The 20666-nt window shown below is 48.1% G+C and overlaps 9 protein-coding genes across 9 annotated transcripts; 6 read left to right on the top strand and 3 right to left on the bottom strand.

The window, feature by feature from the left end:
• Window positions 1-1701: 1701 nt before the first annotated feature.
• AtWU_02122 (fungal Zn(2)-Cys(6) binuclear cluster domain family protein) lies at window positions 1702-2035 on the bottom strand (the record flags this gene model as incomplete). The annotated part of the gene is made up of 2 exons (XM_035497236.1): window positions 1702-1731; window positions 1802-2035. The coding sequence occupies 2 exons, from the start codon at window positions 2033-2035 to the stop codon at window positions 1702-1704; spliced, it is 264 nt and encodes an 87-aa protein (XP_035353129.1).
• Window positions 2036-3041: 1006 nt separating this feature from the next.
• Window positions 3042-4297, bottom strand: AtWU_02121 (phosphotransferase enzyme family protein; the record flags this gene model as incomplete). The annotated part of the gene is made up of 2 exons (XM_035497235.1): window positions 3042-3300; window positions 3363-4297. 2 exons carry the CDS (start codon window positions 4295-4297, stop codon window positions 3042-3044), a joined length of 1194 nt encoding a protein of 397 aa, XP_035353128.1.
• Window positions 4298-5059: 762 nt separating this feature from the next.
• On the top strand, window positions 5060-5958 carry AtWU_02120 (FAD dependent oxidoreductase family protein; the record flags this gene model as incomplete). The annotated part of the gene is made up of 3 exons (XM_035497234.1): window positions 5060-5412; window positions 5485-5713; window positions 5776-5958. The coding sequence occupies 3 exons, from the start codon at window positions 5060-5062 to the stop codon at window positions 5956-5958; spliced, it is 765 nt and encodes a 254-aa protein (XP_035353127.1).
• Window positions 5959-7998: 2040 nt separating this feature from the next.
• Window positions 7999-8529, top strand: AtWU_02119 (aminomethyltransferase folate-binding domain family protein; the record flags this gene model as incomplete). The annotated part of the gene is made up of 1 exon (XM_035497233.1): window positions 7999-8529. The coding sequence occupies one exon, from the start codon at window positions 7999-8001 to the stop codon at window positions 8527-8529; it is 531 nt and encodes a 176-aa protein (XP_035353126.1).
• Window positions 8530-9875: 1346 nt separating this feature from the next.
• Window positions 9876-10655, top strand: AtWU_02118 (amylopullulanase (plasmid); the record flags this gene model as incomplete). The annotated part of the gene is made up of 1 exon (XM_035497232.1): window positions 9876-10655. The coding sequence occupies one exon, from the start codon at window positions 9876-9878 to the stop codon at window positions 10653-10655; it is 780 nt and encodes a 259-aa protein (XP_035353125.1).
• Window positions 10656-11717: 1062 nt separating this feature from the next.
• On the top strand, window positions 11718-13261 carry AtWU_02117 (toxin biosynthesis protein; the record flags this gene model as incomplete). The annotated part of the gene is made up of 4 exons (XM_035497231.1): window positions 11718-11906; window positions 11976-12105; window positions 12161-12269; window positions 12352-13261. 4 exons carry the CDS (start codon window positions 11718-11720, stop codon window positions 13259-13261), a joined length of 1338 nt encoding a protein of 445 aa, XP_035353124.1.
• Window positions 13262-13744: 483 nt separating this feature from the next.
• On the top strand, window positions 13745-15033 carry lysB (homoisocitrate dehydrogenase lysB; the record flags this gene model as incomplete). The annotated part of the gene is made up of 4 exons (XM_035497230.1): window positions 13745-13775; window positions 13847-13887; window positions 13952-14121; window positions 14190-15033. The coding sequence occupies 4 exons, from the start codon at window positions 13745-13747 to the stop codon at window positions 15031-15033; spliced, it is 1086 nt and encodes a 361-aa protein (XP_035353123.1).
• Window positions 15034-16161: 1128 nt separating this feature from the next.
• Window positions 16162-17700, top strand: AtWU_02115 (uncharacterized protein; the record flags this gene model as incomplete). Its single annotated transcript, XM_035497229.1, has 1 exon — window positions 16162-17700. The coding sequence occupies one exon, from the start codon at window positions 16162-16164 to the stop codon at window positions 17698-17700; it is 1539 nt and encodes a 512-aa protein (XP_035353122.1).
• Window positions 17701-18367: 667 nt separating this feature from the next.
• AtWU_02114 (aminotransferase-like domain-containing protein) lies at window positions 18368-19954 on the bottom strand (the record flags this gene model as incomplete). Its single annotated transcript, XM_035497228.1, has 1 exon — window positions 18368-19954. One exon carries the CDS (start codon window positions 19952-19954, stop codon window positions 18368-18370), a length of 1587 nt encoding a protein of 528 aa, XP_035353121.1.
• Between the last annotated feature and the right edge of the window lie 712 nt (window positions 19955-20666).

Below are 20666 nucleotides of genomic sequence, written 5' to 3'. Positions count from 1 at the left end.
TATCATCTGTACATAATTAGTTCGTCTACAGTAGATCAAGCCACCACTGTGTTTCGTCCGCAACATTGTCATTCTTCTATATAGACTCTACCAAGACACCCTACGGACCCTCCATTCAACGACAAGTAGCAACAACAGACAGAACCCGCTGCTCCGATATATGAAGCGAGTCTCGGAATTAGTTCAACATATGGGATCCGCTTGCTTACTTATGAATGTCACATAGGTAATCGTCACGTATCTTCAAGGAAGTGATGCTGTGGTGCCTATATGTAGCTTATGGTTGCCTGTTGTGAGGAATCATTTACTCAGCTCTTGCTATATGCATGTAGTAGGGGCGCGGGGGTCGAGGTGTCACTCACAATGACAGTGGTATCTTCTTGAGCAGCTGCCGAGGAGGTTAGGAATCCAATGCTTGTAAGGAGAATATGATGTTTTCTTGCATTTTATTTCAAAATATTGAGAACTCAGCTTCGACGGATTAGATTTATGTGATTCAGAGACCGAGACAGAGATGTAGGAAGAACGAATTGCTCCGATTCTATCTTCAGAAAGTCTACACGGACATTTTATAACAGTAGCAGTTGTAAATCGAGCAGTTATTAAGGAGCAATGTGGGATATGTCGTTACTGCCTCTCATACTAATGGTGCATTTCTTGGGTACTAGACCCACAACCACCGCGGAGGCACTCGGTCGACCGTTTGGGATGACTAGGAGTGAATAGGTAGCATCTAATTGATAATGAACTAGCTACGGCCATTCCCCTCCAGTCCCAAGGGGGCAAAAAAAAAACACTCTATCCGCAGAGTAAAGCAGTGATCATCGTTGGGATGAAAAAATTCCAATGGGGCACAAATGTTGTGTAACTCCAACATGCATTCTCATTCTTCACTTCCCCCCTTTCCCCCGGATTACCCTGTGACCTTCCACCCGTCAAACACCCTTTTTCCTGGGGATGAGGAGTCCTGTTTGTCGGATGCAGGTATGATACATTTGCTCATGTCCACCAGACGTTGGATAGACCGGGGCATAACCTGTCTTGGAACAACACCTGCCTGGATATGACAGCTATCTATGCAGTAGGGTTGATGTATGTTTGGGGTTTCGGATCTCGATGGTTACATTCACAGAACAAGAACAGGCTAACACCTCAGCTACGCCACAAGTAATACACGTATGCCTCAATTGATATCCTCATTGACTGAGTCATATGATAGTATCAAAAGTCAGCCAGCCATCGGCTCTCGGCTCTGAAGTGGAATGTGGGGTCTTTTCCTCATAAATGTACATGCTACTGTCAAGGGCCAACTCCTCCTTGCTGATGCCCGCGGGACCTTAGGGCTGATGATCACAACCAAGCATGGCATATAATCTCAATTTGGTCACCGCGGGCGTCGGCCTTGTCCGTTTTTGTTTTATTATTCTCGGACTGATACGCTCTTCTACCTGTAATGATAAAGGCTAGGTTTCAGAATGACATCCATTTCTGAGAGTTCTACAACACTCAAAGTAGACACATGAGACTTAAGTAGAAACTAAACGAGCGGAACCCGCTTCTGGCCGGCCGAGCTTAAACTCCACAGCTACTTAGTACATGTAGAGAACTCCATACAACGGCCAAAGCTATCATTTTTCCCCCTTGGACAACCTAACCAACCACCCATCCTTGAGCGCAAGAGCAGCCTAGGAATCTCGATATCTAGCAGCAGAACTGGTGTTTCCCCGAGTACTATTAGCATATTGCAAGTGCTCAAAAGAAAAGAAAGTCTGATTCTGCAGCTGGTAGAGAAAAGACTTACCGCCCATCCGCCATTAACGAAGCACCCACCAAAACAGGGAGTCGTGTTGCAGCATACTTCGGCGCCATCGGCGACTTCCTCCCCATTGGCAACATCGATACTGTCGGCAACGTTGGCGTTGTTGATGCTGTCCGCGACCTTGGCCACATCTGCAACGGATTCGTCTCTCTGCTTGACAACACCTGCCATGCCTAGTCCGGCGAGGAGGGGTACAAGGATCATGGAAGGCTTCATGTTGTGGGTGGAGTAGTGTTCACGGGGGGATAAACAAGAAAAAGCGACGGTATTTGGAGGTTGATGGATTGTTGAGAGGATGTGATTGCTTCGGTTTGTGCTGGTGAGGTCCCGGATGATATGGACTCTTTTATACCTGATGGTGAGGCTAGGGTTCCTCGACAAAAAGATATTAATAATAATAAACGGGTTAAGAATGATCTGAGTCTTTTCGAGCCCTTCCTTTTGCTACGCAAGGAACGATATTGACCGCAAGATTAGTGTAACAGGTTTTTCTCTCTTTCTCAGCCGAGCCACAGGATAGTGGTGAGATACTACCGCGGGCAGTTATTCAAACAAGGTAGTCAACGAAATACTCATTTCATTCAAAGTGATGCACGTCCCTGGAGAGGTATCCCATAATGTGACTATACTAGAGGCGGCAAGTAATAACTATCAGTAGTGGTGACACGACATGTCATTGCAATTGATACTCTGTGGCTTGTTTATCAAAGGCAGATGAGTGGGTATTGGCGTCTATTGCTGTTCGTTTGATGGGCTGTCATCGTTGAAATTACCCTAGATATACCACACTTAGTTCTTCTCGGTATATATGATCTGCTCCTCATTGATTAGGTATCATCTGCCGTTAGGTGCAAGAAAATGAATTTCATCCCTTATGTTATGTGTTATTGGGTACTTCTGCCTGCCTATCTGCTTCATCATCGAGTAGTATACCGTTAGATCTTCAGCGGGCTTCGCCTCCCCATAATCCCTGCGGAGACTTTCCCCGCCTCATGCAAGGCTTGCGCAAGTCACAATTCCTGTTTGATAACAAAGTTCATTGTAGTAAAATCTATGCTATTGGCTACTGATACCTAGGAGTTATGATGCACCCCGCATGACGCATGATGTGGGGGAAGGGTTTCCTGTCTTGTTGTGTCGAGCCATAGTGACGGTTTGCGGGGAGAGTTGCAGGAAGGGTCTTGCAAGTTCTTTCTCCAGCTATCCTCAATTTACCAAATCCTTAGTTATCGAATGGATTGCTCTCCTGCTCTTCTTTACGATCGTGATCAGCACGCAGAGTAAGCGCAAGGAGGATAACTGCAAGTTCAGTCATATGTGACTCTGAGCGAGTATCAAAAGGACCAAATTCATGCATCGTCAAAAATGATCGAGGACGTTCTGGATCTTGAAAGCCATGCTCAATGTATCTGAGGTACTCATCGTCGTACTCGGCAAAGCTGAGCCAAATTTCGTGCCTGTCTTGTGAGACTTGAAAGCGCCTGAAAAGCAAAATCTGAGTTAGTTTGTAAACACGATGCAAACATCGGAACGGACTGCTTACCGGAACGGAAGCTTTCCTGGTTGTTGGGGATGACTCTTAAGCCAGGCGACAATTTGTGCACCCTCCTGCATGCAGATCGCTAAGCGGGATTCTCGTCGCAGGGCTGCTTTAACTTCGATTAAAGCACGCACCTCTCCGTCAACTTTGCCTCGAAGATATCCATCCGTCCTTGCCTCATATTCTGCATCATTGAACTTGGCTTTGAGCGACTTCCGATGAATGGTCCAGGAGCTTCCAAGATAAGGGAAATAATCTGTGAGAGCTTGGAGAAAGTTTACTAGAGCAACATTTACAATTTGCTCGTCATCGACCGGAGGGTACGTTTCGCGTAGGAGCTCCTCGGGCCCCAGAGAGCCTCCCGTTGAGATGGACGGCGGTCCGGTGAAGATATCGTCGTCTTCGTCATTTCCTGGAGTTACTGGTTCTGTTGCGGTAGTGTTCTCTTCGAGAGTAAGCTGCTCAAGAGAAGGCTGGTTCGATTTAGTCGGTGACGTGTAGGGCTCTCTGCGTTCTTTGCGTTCTCTTTCGCGGGTGCGTTGGCGCGTGTGCTTGGAGACCGGTGAGAACATGACACTGTTGGAAACTTCATTGCTTTTGACCTTTGCTGCCTCGGCTTGTGAACTCTGAACCAAGAAGAAGTTCCCTTCCTTATGTTTTCCCTTAAAGCTCTCGCGATAGGTGTTCCAGGAGGGATAAGACTGAAGCATGTCCTTAGCCTGGTTCATCCACGGTTCCAGGCCAAGCTGTTTGGGATTCAGTTTAGTCCTGTGTGACTTCTTGCGAAGAACACGAAGAAGCAGATACTGGCGCAACGTGATCTTCGATGCAGAGAACAACTTTTCCTCGTGGATGAGTTGATTGAGGATACCCTCCTTCTCTGCCAATTCAGCCCACTTGGCGGGGTTTGCAGGGACATCCTTTTGTGATTGAGTCATGACTCAAGGCACAATATGCAAAGGCCAAGTAACGGAGGGGGTCGCATGGACTATATCAATGGCTACAATCCCAGAGAGTAGCGTTGGTCAGGAGAGGAAGTAGCGAGGGGGGCGATGAAGGAAAGGACGGCGCCTACGAGGACTGCTAGTCCATGAGTTGCTATTTAGAGAGATGCCACCAAGGCTGGCGGCTTTCACACTACTACGTAGCTGTTGTGTTGGCCAGTGAAGGACCTGCGCGGCAGCAGGGATCTAGTGAAGGTGGAAGGATGCCGGTCAATTACCATGGACTACCCATAATCACTCCTCATCTCAAATGAGACAGACGCCTGATCAACCTAGTAGCTCTAACCTGTAGATTTATTCCTGATAATGATTTCCCCTCGCGGAAGTTCATCAACGATTATAATGCGACATTGAGACAGTTTTATTTAAATATCAAGATGTATCTCGAATACGCCAGTGAATGGATCGGCGCATGCATCGCAAAGAGGGGAAGAAGCTGTCACTGCGTCCCTCTGGGGCTGGAGTGGATAGTCTGGAACCGCCCAGACCCATGATACGTAGTTGCGGGCGGTAAAAAGAGGGCGCCACGGTTGCCCCGGGACCGCCCTTTATCTAATCAACATCCTCCTCCGCCGTATCAACCTACAGTTACGCCTACTCCTTCCTTCCTCCAACTGCCTTCTTCTTCGTACTCCCCCAACCACCACCTCTCCTACCATCAATTTTCGGTATTCTCTTCTAGAATACCCTGCTAAAATGCTGGAAAGTAAAGAACATCAAGCTCGTCGACATGCCATCAAGGCCGTCGCGCAAAGCATCTCGCGTCGCCCGGAAAATCGATACCAGCACAAAGACTTGGATGACCTCCCTATTCAGATCCTCCACATGCCCCTATCCGCCGATGGGACCCCATTATTCAAATCTGAATTTTTCTGGCCCTACCAGAAGCCCCTTCCAGACCCGAATGAGGAGATAGAGTTCTCGCCCTCCAGCCCGAACGAAGCTATGAATCCGCTGGACGAGGCAATGGTCCTCAGCGACTATTTCGGGGAATATATCACCGATGCCACACTTATTCACAAGGTTGATTGGCAACATAATCCCAGACAGTATGATTCATTTCCGTCCACAAGACAGAACCAATCCATCTTTCAACGAACATATTACTGATCGGTGCCCAGGACCATTGACTTTCCATGTATTCTTCACGAAATTGACCAGGAGAAGTCTTTGGACTGGCGTGTGGATGGTATAACTGGCATTCCGGGTGGACCTCGAATGAAATCTCTTCTACTCGAAAGTGTGGATGCGGACGATGAACAGATCACCCGTGGGGAGATCCTATGTATGTGTCGGATCATGACTACTTGCCTCCGTTCCAGAATGTATCGTGCCCATCAAGTCAGTCCGGTGAGTGCTGTGAATTCCTGCTTTTATCTTATTTCTATTTCCGTGGCTAATTTGCCCAAAAGGTACTACTCATTTCTTTCGTGGGCCCGAGACATGCTCGCATTCTCCTGGGCCATCATGATGGCACCAACCTGGTGATCCGTCAGTCTAAACGCTTTGCATTCTGGGAACGGAACATACCCGACATGAAAATCTTGCTTCGATGGTGGTGCTCGTCTGCGATCGGGGATACCATTAATGGGTAGGAGAGGCTTAGTACTCACCTGATACTGCCTCACATCGACGTTATGTCTGGTTTATATTCGTTCAAGCATGTTCGGGTCGGTGTTGTGGGTCCGGTTTGGTTATATTTAACGAAAGGAGCGGGATTATGGCGTTAATTGATGGGGTGTATTGTTTGTAGCCCGTCGGGTACAATAAGGGCTACGTACATCTTATATGTCTTTACGATGGATTGGAGTTGGGGAGCACTGAAGAAACCGTGGCTTTTTAAAATAGTCCCATTATTGTCTGTCAATGATATTGAGTTGATACCATCAATATTAGTTTAACTAGATACCGTATAATTAATATCATTCAGATGCTTTTATCATAGTACTATAATTGATGCCTGAAGCTGGCAAGAGTAGCCGTTTTCCCACTCCGATTGCCGTATACATGATGAACACTATCCCGTATCATTTATTGGAATAGGGGAAGGTATCATTGTCAAGTATGGCAATGATCATGCAGAGTGGGATAGTAACGTAAACGAAATGACAGACATAGTTTGGAGTACATGGTGTAGAAACCACATGATGTCTCCATGAGTTGGTAATGACATAGAATCACAGAGCGACTTCATAACCCCTGTTTATGGCGCGAGCATGGGGACTAGTGGGCGCGAGGAACGTAACCCCATGTGTCGCTGCTTTCCTTCCTTGCACCTAGCATCTCTTGTAAAGCAATAGGTATATGCCCTGCACAAAGGTTCTCCACAATTCGAGCTATAGTGTTCTGTACGAAGCAGTACTTTGTCCTTGGGACTTCCAGATATGTTGCATAAGCCTTGGATATACTATTCAGCCTATTTGGGAACTCAGGTTACCATTTGCCAATGATTTGAACACCCAAACAATAAGAGGACGTTCTCAACCAGAATTACGACAGATTGGACCACTTTTATGTTGTCGTGTCAATTCATGTTAAAGCTGTCCAAGTTGAGTATGGTTAGTCATATATCTCACTGGACGCCTTCATAGCTACCACAAAGTACAGTAATATACCTCCTAATAGAACAAAACTTGATGGGAAAGAAGAAGGGGTGGGGATCCTTCGACGAGCTTCTAACAACATACTCGTGACATGTGTGGGGATCGGGATCTCGAAATAAAAACAAATGCACCTCAGAATATCAGTTGGAGACATTAAGTGACACATGCAGGGAATTATGGTCATAAATCGTCCTTACGGAGTATGAGCGGAAGCTGGGAAAGGGAAGATTGGAGAATTGAAACGGCGACAGACTCATCTGCGGGGCTGAATGAAGTCAATGATGATAGACTGGGAAGATTCACTCCGTCTAAGAATGTACTTAAATATGCTAGATTCATGTTTCACAGTGACTTGGGCTGTTACCACCACTATCCCTTGGATACATACGTTGCGTATTCATTCACTCATGCAGTATGGTGGGTGAGGAGGGATAAATGATAAGGGATAGAAAGAGAAGAGAGGTGACGTCAAGGCGTAAGGAAGTTACTAGTTGACTGCGCAATATACTAGACCTATCGCAGTGGTCGTCTCCTAGTATTCCTACCTTAGCCCTAACATGAGAAGTCGCGGCACAAGGACGAAAAAAAGTTCTATCTTATGTGCCGTTTACCAATGGTGTGGGGCGTCTGCCCCGTGCACAAACAAGCAATGTCACCGAATGACTTTGACAGGAAATCAGATGCTCCGATCCATAGTGCCTTACTGCTGAACATGCCAGGGGCTTCTTTGAATGCGATGCCTGATACATATTTCCCCTACCACAGTACGTACCCACTTGTTTATTCCGCGGGGCATTTCCATAGGACCTGATAGGCCGACAAGCAACATCATCCACAAAGTAAATCCGGGCCGATGATCCTCTCCCAACCGAAAAGCTTCTTTCATCTATCCAGGAATCGAATTTCCACCGCTTCTTTTTTTTCCCCTCTTCCGTCACCGCAGCGATGGATACCCTATAGCACGAACCTTCCCGAGAAATAACCAAATAATAGAAAAAATATATACACGGGAATAAACAAAGAGAAAAAGAAATGGACATCTCTCAACTCTCAACCCAGCTCACCGAAGCACCAACCCCCTTCCCAAATTGTTGTCTATCAATCTCCAGCACCCTAATAGCCCACCTAGCATGGCTCCTCCCTAAGAGACCCGCGTTCACCCTATCAATAGGCTGTGGATCTGGTCTCCTGGAAGCTCTGATACTACATAACCACCCCAACGTCCAAACCACGGGAATAGAAGTCTCCACGTCAGTCAACCGCTACCTTGCAGAAGAGGACTTCGACATGGTCAGCGGGACTTGGGATCTGTATGCGCGTGCGCCGCAGGCGGCAGCATGGATGTTTGTTTACCCGCGTGAACCGAAGCTGGTTAGCAAGTATATTGAAATGTACGGCGATGGACCTGAGTCGTCAGTGCAGATGATTGTGTGGTTAGGACCTCGTGCGGATTGGGCTGATTATGAGCCGTGCTTTCGCAATTCGTCGTTCTCGGACGTGTGTATTCCTGAGGATGTGGGGATGATGGAATTTGAGATGTTGGCTGTTATGCGCAGGAGGTAGCGGTGTGTTTGATGTTTGAAGGAGAATTATTATCTATCAGCAGTGTATATATCTGTTTGAGTCATCAGACAAGGCCTGCGAGATAATCAATTTCCTGGCTGGTAGCAGATGGGTTAGGGAGATGGATCTGCGGAAGATGCCAAAGGGTTCGCTGATCGTTACTACTACTACTCCTGCTGCTGCTGTTACTACTATTTGATGTCTGATCGGTCATCCAAGGAATCTTACCGACGTCATCCTATTTCCAAGCCTTGATTTGCTACATATCACTATCATATTTTAGACATGTTAGGCTTCAGATCTATGACAATCAAATTAAGACTTCAGCAGGAGGATTCCAATCAATTTAGATTTCGTTCCCCAAGTGCTGCTGCAAGTAATAAAAGGCTAGTAACTGTATATCACATTCTATTTGGCTTCCTGTTGGTAAAAGCTCCGATTCCGCCATTTACTAGGGTCCACACATAGGTTTCTCTTAACCCTTCCCTTCTCCCTATCCCTATCATGCATCATGCGGGATGTCCACGTCACTCGGATCACAATGCTACAAAGACAGGCGGTGGCTTGCGTGAACCTTGCATGGGGGTGTAGAGAGAGCTATGCAATGAGCGACTTCCGGTAGCCAATGAGAAGCAATAGGTGTATCGATCATGCTAGAGCTGAATCGTGGTAGTAGATGAGATATAAGGGTACTCCATACGATTGTAAAGCGGAATAGAGGTAGGTCATCCCTTGGAAGCTCATTCTCAATTCCGCAACTATATTCCGTGGATCAAGGGAGGTCTTCAGATGTCCTGTGTAGTGATCTTAGCGTCGACAATTGATAGTAGCCCCAATCAATTCGCATCACGTCATTTCTAGTCTTGGAATGCTTGCGTAACTTCACTTCCCGCGTATACTGTAAATGGGCAACAATCAGTTCAACTTTTCCCCAATGATCATCCTAAATTGCTAACTATAGTCAATGCATGAGATAGGCATCCTACCTTGATGCAACCCATCAGTACGGTACCACTTTCTTGCAGAGAGAACATGATACCATCTCGTCACTTAATGACCTAAGCTAAGGAGATAGGGACAGTCTGTCACACTACATGGCGGTCAATTTCAGCCTTGCGTAGTATAGCGAAGATCTGCAAGCTACAGGAGATTCCATAATCACGGTCTACAAACTATTACTCTAAGCATCTGACCGCAGCCATAGGTTATAAAAAGGGTCTCAAACTCCCGAGAGGAAGACAGCATTCATCAAGCTCACCTCATCATTCTACCATCTCTCATTCTAATACATCACTTTGTCTCCTCTCCAACACCCGACTCCGTCTATCGAGCATCACCCTCCCAACATGAAGGTTTCCATCGCCCTTGTGCCCCTCCTTGCCGGGCTCGGAATTGCAGGCCCCATGCGCAAGAGAGAAGAGCATGTTGCCGGTGTTGCAGATGTTGCGAACAGCATCAACGGTGCCAAGGTTGCTGAGAGTATCAACGGCGCCAAGAGCATCGACAGCATCGACAGCATCAATCGTGCTCGCAGTATCGGTGTTGCGGACAGCATTGACAGCATCAACAGAAGGAGCATTGACAGCATCGACAGCATTAACGGTGCCAAGGTTGCCAATAGTATCAATGGTGCCAAGGTCGCCGGGGTCGCCGACGTTACGGACAGCATCGATAGCATTGATAGCATCAACAGAAGGAGTATCGACAGCATTGACAGCATCAACGGTGCGAAGGTTGCCAACGTTGCGGACGTTGCGAACAGTATCAACCGTGCCCGCAGTATTGATGTCGCCGATGTCGCTGACGTTGCAGGCGTTGCAAACAGCATCGACCGTGCTCGCAGTATTGATGTCACCGATGTTGCTGATGTCGCTGATGTCGCTGATGTTGCTGGTGTTGCTGGCGTCGCCGATGTTGCTAATAGCATCAACCGTCGCAGTATCAATGTTGCCGATGTTGCCGATGTTGCTGATGTCGCCGGTGTTGCTGGTGTTGCAGACGTTGCCGACGTTGCCAACAGCATCAACCGTCGCAGTATTGATGTGGCCGGTGTCGCTGGTGTCGCTGGTGTTGCCAATGTTGCTGACGTTGCTGACGTCGCCGACGTCGCCGACGTTGCCAACTAAAAGGATGAACGATTCAAGATCCTTAGTTCATTTGGTGGCCAGTCAATCTTGTTCGTTTGGTCAGTCCCTGCAATCAATTTGATCAACCTTCCAAGCTCGAGACAGCAGTGTTCTAAGAAATCTGCAGCAAAGAAAACTGCACGGTTACAACCAATTCGAACTCATCGAGGGCGCCAACATATGGATGGGATAATTCAGACTAGACGGTTTTGGTAGTTATTGAGAGTACGCTCGACTGGTCAAAACTGATTTCTCTCGTTATGATGAAATGATGATTTCCTTTGGGATACAACTAGCCATCTACCAGATCGAATATGTGGTGGTTAATAAAGATGAGCTATTTTTTTAATCTTATGCCCAGAGGCTCTAGATTTACAGCTTAATTAGACGAAGGAATCATCAGCAGAGTGCTTCATATAGGATATCATAGATCACAAACGGGACGATCCTACTATCAAGCTGTATCCGAGTATAGAGAAGCTCTAACGTCGGTTAAACATCTTATTGCTTAAACGATTCGTTCCATGGGTCTGCAATTCAATAGTCTTCTTTAAGGCCAATCGGGCTGTTAGCTTTATATTTTGACTGATAATATGGTATACCTGAATATCCAAGGTCTGCTGTTTGGGTTACATATGAATAGGACATTCTAATCCTCTGTATGCCGATCATCATATGGATACATGGTGTATAGGAAAGAAACAATATTGTGCTGAGAGGCATTAGTTAATCGGCTGTGATCAGGCCAGCACATTCTCAGAAATTTCATTCACTGGCTTACTGTAGTACCTAGTCTAACAGTTAAGCGGACTAGCCAATTAGCTAGCCTGCTATTTACACACTAAGATACGAACAACCTACGCCACTTTGAGCGTGAGCCCTATCTACTGGTTAGTACTGGCTAGTTGTGCGGCTTGGAATAAGCACTATACAGTAAGCTACAATGAGTTGGCCAGCCACGAAACGTTGCTTACACTATTAAATCCCACTCCCACTCATTTTCTATTGCATTCGAGAAACTATTCTTCGTTTGATTCCATACATGAAGCCTGAGTTGCAACCATGAGCACATCTCACTTTCGAGTTATCGAGCACACCATTCAATGTCCCTCTCTCCGGGAATATCACCATGGAGTCAAAAGTGGTCAAAATCTACAATTAGCAATCAAACAATATGTTCCTCTCAATAATTCCCATCCTGCACCGGATGATATTACAATTATCGCGGGACATGCAAATGGGATTCCCAAGGTCAGGAGGCGTGCTATCAGAATACACCGAAGTCTACCTGCTGGACAAAGCATACTAATACTCCTACAGGAGTGCTACGAGCCTCTATGGGACGACCTTCTTGCAACGAGCAAGGTGAGGATCAAGACCATTTGGTTCGCAGACTGCGCAAATCAAGGCGCCAGTGGAGTCTTAAATGAAGACAAACTGGGTGATGACCGTGAGTTACTGGCACTGTTCTCGAATTTTTAAACAGTCTGATGATTCTCTCCTAGCAAATTGGTTCGACCATTCCAGAGACCTCCTCTCAATGGTCACTCATTTTCAAGACCAAATCCAACCTCCAATTGTAGGAGTAGCACACAGTTTCAGCTGTTCGTCATTGTACGCATCCCACCCACTACCTTAAGCACCTTTCCTTTTACTTCCCTACTACCAAAGAATGACCGTCTGACCAACAATCCAGCGTCCACTTATCCCTCATTCACCCCCGTCTCTTCCACACCCTCATCTTCCTCGACCCCATGATCCAATTCGAAAGCCCCAGCAAGCCAGGTGGCCGCAGCCCTGCCCTCTGGGCCAGCACCCGCCCCGACCTCTGGCCGTCCCAGTCCGAAGCTGAAAAGCACATCCGGAGTAGCCCTTTCTGGCGCAGATGGGATTCTCGTGCGGTCGCAAAATACATTGAACATGGTCTCCGGCCTGTCCCGACGGCTTTGTACCCGCTTGATCCCCCGTCCTCTAACGGAGAGACGTCAAACCCGAAAGTGACACCAAACTCAGTGACATTGACAACAACCAAAGCTCAAGAAGCATGGACATATCTGCGCTTTAACATCACGCCATATGAAGTTGATACTAATAAGGATATGAGTAGTAATAGTGCTGAGCGCTTCCTCAGCCCAGACCTAGCTACATCAGCCAAAGAAGGCACCAACAACCATCCCAGCTACGTTACGACCTGTCCTTGGACAAGTCTCGCTTTCGAGTTTTTGCCGTATGTTCGGCCATCAGTTCTATTTGTTTGGGGAGAGAAAAGTCATATCAATACCCCCGGTGCACGCAGAGATGATAAACTGTTACGTGTTGGCACTGGGCTTGGAGGTAGTGGGGGTGTTCGGGCAGGGATGGCTCGGGATGAGGTTGTGAAAGGGGCATCGCATACGGTTTCCCTTGAAGAGGTGGGTGAGACGGCAAGAGTGGTTTCAGACTGGTTGGTGGAGCAGGAGAAGAGGTATATGGAGGAGAAGAAGTTTTGGGAGGAGTATGATAGCCAGAAGTCGGAGAGGGGTGGGTTGGCGTTGTCGGAGAAATGGATGGAGTGTATCAAGTTGCCGGTTGATACGAAGCGAGAGAGGAAGGGGAGTCGACTGTAGATACTTAGTGGTACTACTGTTAGGTGTATGCCATGTCGAAGATACATGTTGTTCCATCATATTGTTCGGAGCGAAGCGACTTCGAAGTATCTCCGTAGGAGTGATATGCTAGTCAAGGACATATTTATTGATATGCGCTTGTATTGGGTCACAATAACACGGTTTCAAGAATAAAACCAAAGACCCATTACCGCCATATTTACATTGGCCTTAGTAGCAGAAAGTCCAGCTTAACGCCATAGTAATATAGGCTGTGTGATGATAGCAGCATCCTATGGAGTACTCCGACAACACTCCGATATAGTGTGATACGGAAAGACAAACCCGCCACTTACGCATATGTGGTCGGTGCGCATCACGTGCATCCCCGCGGATGGGGCTAGACTAGCGGGAATCCTCCGATCACGGCGTCCGTTAAGCGGATGTTTTTCTCCAGCCAGCAGGAACTCTCTTTCTTACATCCCCTTTAGCAAGGTATTCACAATGGCTGCTGCTGCTAGGACGCTTCGCATAGGTCAATTGCTCCTCTATATCTCTTAATATCTCTCTGCGCCCGTCTAGTTGCTGACATCTTCCCTCATGCAGGTCTCATCCCCGGTGACGGCATCGGCCGAGAGGTCATTCCGGTGAGTCACCCCAGCGAATAGCTCACTTTAGAAACACCAATTCTAATGAAACTCTCTTCATCAGGCCGGCCGGAAGGTTCTGGAGTCTCTCCCCTCCTCCCTGAACCTCAAGTTCAGCTTCGTCGACCTCGATGCGGGTTTCGACACCTTCAAGCGCACCGGTAGCGCTCTCCCCGATAAGACTGTCGAGATCCTCAAGAAGGAATGTGATGGTGCCCTGTTCGGAGCCGTCAGGTGGGTGCTACACTGATATCCTCGTCCTCGTCTATCACTCAATCCCCTTCTAACCAGTTTCTCCACAGCTCCCCCAGCACCAAGGTCGCCGGCTACTCCTCCCCTATCGTCGCCCTCCGCAAGAAGCTCGACCTGTACGCCAACGTCCGCCCCGTCAAGACCACCGCCGGCAGCACCGACGGCAAGCCCATTGACCTGGTGATCGTGCGTGAGAACACTGAGGATCTTTACGTCAAGGAGGAGCAGACCAAGGAGACCCCCAATGGCAAGGTTGCCGAGGCTATTAAGCGTATCTCCGAGAACGCTTCCTCCCGCATCTCCACCATTGCCGGTGAAATCGCCCTCCGTCGCCAGAAGATCCGCAGTGTTGCTGGTATCGCTGGTCTCCGCACCGAGCCCATGGTGACCATCACCCACAAGTCCAACGTTCTCTCCCAGACCGACGGTCTCTTCCGTGAGACCGCCCGCAAGGCCCTCTCCGCCGACCGCTTCTCCTCCGTCCAGGTTGAGGAGCAGATTGTCGACTCCATGGTTTACAAGCTCTTCCGTCAGCCCGAATACTACGACGTCATTGTCGCCCCCAACTTGTACGGTGACATTCTGTCGGATGGTGCCGCTGCCCTGGTTGGCAGTCTGGGACTGGTTCCTAGCGCTAACGTTGGTGATGGCTTCGCTATCGGTGAGCCCTGCCACGGCAGTGCCCCCGATATTGAGGGCAAGGGTATTGCCAACCCCATTGCCACTCTGCGCAGTGTTGCCCTGATGCTGGAGTTCTTGGGCGAGGAGACCGCCGCTGCCAAGATCTACACTGCTGTTGATGCCAACCTCGATGAGGCCAAGTTCCTTTCTCCTGACATGGGTGGTAAGGCTACTACCCAGGAGGTTTTGGATGATGTCCTGAAGAGGCTGTAAAGGGTTGTTGGAAATGACTCTTGATGTATAAATAGCGAGATAAAAGAATAAGCTTTTAGAGCGAATATGATGTCAACTTCCTTATGAAAATGGAGGGGTCTGTGGTAGTAGATTACTATGATGCGTATCTCACTAAAACTACGGGAGGCTTAAGACGGTAAGGCGGGCTATGCCATTGTCTAACATCTCTGATCCCGTGAGCAGGTAATCGACAAGAGGCAGTCTAGAATGATCATGGCACGTGCCGATTCCATCTAGGGATTCCCAACACAAGAAACACAGCAAGTTGAACAAAGGTGGACAAATACCAAAGCGACACATATTTGACTGGCTGATCGCAGATGCAGTGACACGTATTGAGCCATTTGTCTGAAGGAATCTGACAGATCGTTAATTGTCATCACAGCCGATGGAGTACTCCAAAGGTGGGTTGTTACATACGATGTACTACTAAAGGCTTCGGGGAATTCTTTACCTACTAACGTTAACAAATGACTCTGTCCTCTTACAAAGATACACTCAGCTTCAGCCACCGCGATTGATTATCTCAAAGTTCCCAATCGGGTATCGGGCGCGGCTCGTCAGCTGAACTCCTTGACAAAAACGGTTCTTTGCTTTTTAGTCTACCTCCTGGTTCGTTTCACCCGGCTCATCCTCGTGTCTCGTGCTGAACACACTCCCCAGCCTCACGCTTGTGGATGTGGGTCAGCGGAGATCGAACTTCAAGTCTGTTGTCCCTGGCAGCGTTTTCCCACCAGGATCGACTGCTAAGACCGATCTAAACTAGCTAGTTTGTCAGTCAGTTGGTTCCTATGATGCGGCCAGTTGCCGCCAGAGCCCCATGACCATATACCCATCAAAAATCCGATCCAGACATCATAAACTAGGGAGATAGCGACTTTGAGACAGAGAAATTTCACCGCACACGAAGCAGTTACTCGCCGAGGAGCAGATACGAACTGCACGGCATCTTCCAAGACATAAACAAGTGTTCCAGTCAAGGAAGAACTCTCCTAGCGTGTGAGGCGGTGCACGCGGGCGGGAACGGTATAAGAGTGGAGGACATTCCTGCTGCGAGGGACGGCAAGGCCTACTATTTAATTGGGGCGCGTTCCACTTCCATCCACAATGCCAACACCAACATCACCTCAGCAAACTGTGCGGCCTCCTCGCAATAATAAAAACTCACAATTTTCATCGCCATTACCGTTTCTAGCGCGCCTCATCGTCAGGCTTCGCAATATCTGCAGCACAAATATGGCATCCTATACATCGTTGAAAGAAGTGATTGACAGGGGAAAGTTCGAATCACTTAGTGACGAACGACTGGTTGATCTCCTGTATCAACAATTTGAACCGGTGATCGACAGACTCAAGAATGTCGAACAAAATATTGAGGGAGATGATGCGCATCCCCAAGGATTACTAACCCGGGCAGGCGTTCAGGGAAAACGCGATGAAAATGATCATAATCTCACCCCCTCCCGGTATCTTTTCAACGGCGAAGATTACTCAGAGGTGAATCGAACCTTGACTAATGTTCTTGCGGTGCGATGGCTGCTCGTTGGGGATTATCACACCTTTACTTGCCATCAAAAAGGACCCATAAAGTTAAAGATAAAGACTTTTGAGGAATTTCGCAATTTCATTGACCGGTTCCGAAAAGAGCCGGGTTGGCTGATGGCCTTGATTGTGGCTCTGGTCATAGGTGACGTGGGTAAAGACGATAAGCTAGCTAAAGAGGTGCGAGCTCAAGTCAAGACTCCATCAGACGAGGAAATGAATCACGATACAGTTCTCGAAAGGGCCCTTGAAATGAACATCATCGAGTCTCCCTCTCCATTGGATTTACTGCCGCCTCCTCAACGTGATGATGTAATTAGAGGAGTGAGACTTGGTGCCAAGCTCAATATCCCACAGCTAGCCCAAGGTGAGAATGTTCCAGGGAGCCTGCAGTGTCTCCAAGATCTTCGAGGCCAGGAAAGCGCCTTTGATTTGAAATATCTTGAGATCATGTTCGACGTGGCTGGCGCAGGGGCGCATGTTGATGCTTGTGGTTCAGTCCGGATGATTGAACCAGTCTGCCAATCATTTCTACTTACTTATAAGATCCTGAAGCGCGTCATATCCAAAGAGATCACTATTCAGGAAGCCTACAATGAAGTCTTAAAAAATCGAGGCCGTATCTTATCTGACAAGGGTTATCCAGAGTTGTCAACAGACGAAAAGCAAGATCGGGCCCTCTTGCGTTTGTATGCAATGGGCAGGGTAGCAGATATCGACTTGGCAGAACGCTTCCGCAAGGCCCTTCTCGGCCTCCCAGATAATCATAGAGCTGAACTCATCAAAGAGCTTAATCACAGCGGTCTGGAAGGTGAACAAGCTGTAATTCTTTATTACATGCCCGCACTGTTTGCAGAATTACTCCGGCACACCCAACAGGCTTCTGAGGAAACGCAAATAAAGGCGCTCACGTCGTTGATGGACTTTATGAGACGCACATATATCGGAGCAAAGAATGTACCCGGTGAAACGAATCTCATTATTGCATGTGATGTATCTGGAGCAAAGAGCAAGATTCAGGCACCAGAATTCCCGGAAGACCTTACTGGGCTGAACGACTATAATCTCCCATCATTGGGCTCTAAGGATTCCCAATTCTGGTAGCCTAATTACCTCGCTCCTACCTCATGGAATATTGAGCATTGCGTTCGTTCTCGGCCGTTGTCGCGGCCAGACAATACTCGAACCTTCCTTCTGTCCACACTATCTCACATCACGACACGACTTCCTCTATGTCTGCTTGTTTTTTCGCTCCAATCTGCCTTTCCATAGAAAGCTGCCTTTTTCCCTTTCTGGGTGGAAGGGCTGATACCTTTACGATTGCTACGACGCTCATGACACGACAAACGGCGAACTCTTTGCGTCCCAACCCAATATAAGGATCCTAGAAAAAACGAGAATTTCTGGGTAGTAGTATCATTTTACATGCTCTGAAAGATACCACTAGAATGCATTGGCCACACACAGTGGGACAGTCTTGCGCTCAGCTAGCTCTTTGGCCGATAATCTACTTGCTTCTCTCCGATTTCGTAATTCGCCTCTAATAATGAAGGCATCACGGTCATCTTTAGCCCTGCTATCATTTGCTGCTACATAGAACTCTCCTAATACAAACCCCAAATTAGCCATCCGGCGCTCACCTGGCGTGCAAGCCCTACCGTCTGACGAAGCCCTAACTCATGAAGCGCACCCTCGAACTAGGTGCCGATATTTAAGACACATAGAATACATTTGACAATGCCTTCTCAGACATTCATCAATATACTTAGATTCATAGCCCAAAATCCTCCCTCACAGCCTCCGCAAACAACCTCACCCCCTCCTTCAGATCCCCCTCCTCCGCAGCCGCGAACGTCATCCTAAAATGCAGATGGCCATTTTGTTCATGATTCGAAGCGAACAGCGACCCCTTAGTCACAAGCACTCCCTTCTCCAAAGCCTTAGCAACGATTCTCTCCTCCAACCCAACTATCTGCGCACCAACCTCCTCCAGCGACAACTCAGACAAGCCCTTAAGCCGAGGATGCCGTGTCCAGTCAACTTTAACCCACAAAAACATGCCGAATTCCGGTTTATTCCACTGCACAGCCTCCCTGGGCAAGTACTTGTTGCAAGCATCAAGAAGCACATCCCGCCGCCATCGATACTCTCGCGAGAGGTGAACAAGCCACGCGGTGAATCCATCATGCCCCCAGTTCTCATCGAGCAGATGCCACAGCATTAGCTGGGAGGGGCCGCTAACAGCTAGAGTGCTTAGTTCCTGGTATGCGGTGAACTTATCGATGATTTGCCTAGGTGCAGTGACCCAGCCTGCACGTAATCCGGGAGCGATGATCTTGGATGCCGAATCGAGGCGTACCACGCGGCCGGATGTGTCGAGGGTGAGGTAGGAGGGGATGGACTCGGAATGGTAGATCTGAGCGGCTTCGTTATCAGAGGCAGATTGGTTAGCCTCAGCACCATTTTTTCCATGAGTATCTCGGTAAGGACCCATCCTCAGGAAATAGTACGGATCATCCTCGATGATTACAAGGTCATGTTTCTCTGCAATATCATAGATAGCTCTGCGCCTTTCCAGCGATTGGCTAACTCCTGTCGGATTCTGACCCGTTGGGATAGTATACAGCACGCGCGGCCTGGGAGACTGAGCATCATCCCAAGAGGAAAGTACCTCATCCAAGACATCAGGTCGCAAGCCATCCGCATCCATCTGAATCCCCTGGACGTTAACCCCATTCAACGCAGCACTTTCCAGCGTTCCGGGGTACGTGTATTGCTCCGCTAGAATGGTGTCCCCGCGATTACAGAAGATGCGAAACGCCACCTCCGTCGCGGCAGTCGCTCCACAAGAGAGGAACGTTGCCCAGTCTGCATAAGGGGGATTGTGAACGAGCTCAACGTGCTCCGTGATGAATCGGAGTAAGTGTGCTGATCCGTTTGCGAGGCAGTAGTTCATTGCGATTGAGAGGTTGTATGTTGCACCTTGTTTGGATATGGTGTGCGCTGAGTGGCATTGTTCCTGTCCTTTTGGTAGTTGTGGATTGGGTTTTGGTGTAGCTTTACTTGGAGGCTCATTCAAGGTTATAGATTTCCAAGGATAATAGTCCGCTGTTGGTCGACCCGTTCCCAAGGATATGATCTTGCGCGGGCCGCTTGGGCTGGAGCCCTTTTTCAACGCTGACCCGGTGAAGTTCCGGCTTTCGAGGCTGAAATGGTGGTCGAATCTTTTTGCTGGTGATTTTGTACGGTTGTATGGTGATTTGTACTCATCGGAGGAGACGGCTGGGGCAGGAATGAGAGGGAGAGGGGGCGCCGCAGCACGAAGGGCTTTGATTTCAGTGGACTGTAGGCGCGTCATTATGAGGTTGAAGATATTGTCTAGAGGGTTTTCAAAATGTACTTCATGATGTGAAGGGTTCTTGTCTTCTCTTATAATTCTGGGAAAGACAAGACATCACTTATCTTGATGGCGGAGAGATCGGAGTGATGTACTCGAACACTCCGATCTCTCCGGGTCTCGTTGTCTTACGCTTATCGCGCTTTTCTATTATGTCTACTTTGGAGAGTTCTAACCGGTCTTTAATTTGTTTGACTAACTATAGTGCTAGATGTATGTGCTTCAGTAGCCTCACTGGGAGTAGAATTAATATGAATTTAATGCGGCCCACTATATGGTTCATATAGTAATATATTCGCAGTGACCGACCAAGCCTGCCAATGAATGTTAGTAGTATCAATTGCAAGTTTACAGAGCCCCACTTATGTAGTGACCAAAGTAATTACTCGAGCAAGACCAGCTTGAGCCTTTTAATTGTCTCTTCTATCGGGGAAGTATTATGTCTCGGCCTACTCATTTACCCCGCTCCGAGACTCCGATAACGCTACCCACGCCTCTCCGTACTCGCCGGTCCACCCTCGAGGGTGTCAATGCAGTAATTGCACCATATTATCTGCGATTACAATGGCAACTAGATTAGCCGCATGTGAGCCTTGCAGAAGGTCCAAGCTTGCGTGCGATCATCAACAGCCAGTCTGCAATCGGTGTAGGGATGGCAACCGACCAGGTCTTT

This window comes from Aspergillus tubingensis, assembly GCF_013340325.1.
Source record: "Aspergillus tubingensis WU-2223L DNA, scaffold_3, whole genome shotgun sequence".
In the NCBI taxonomy this organism is placed as follows: Eukaryota; Fungi; Ascomycota; class Eurotiomycetes; order Eurotiales; family Aspergillaceae; genus Aspergillus; species Aspergillus tubingensis.
The sequence above is the reverse complement of the archived record's forward strand: the minus strand, read 5'-3'. Positions and strand labels throughout refer to the sequence as shown.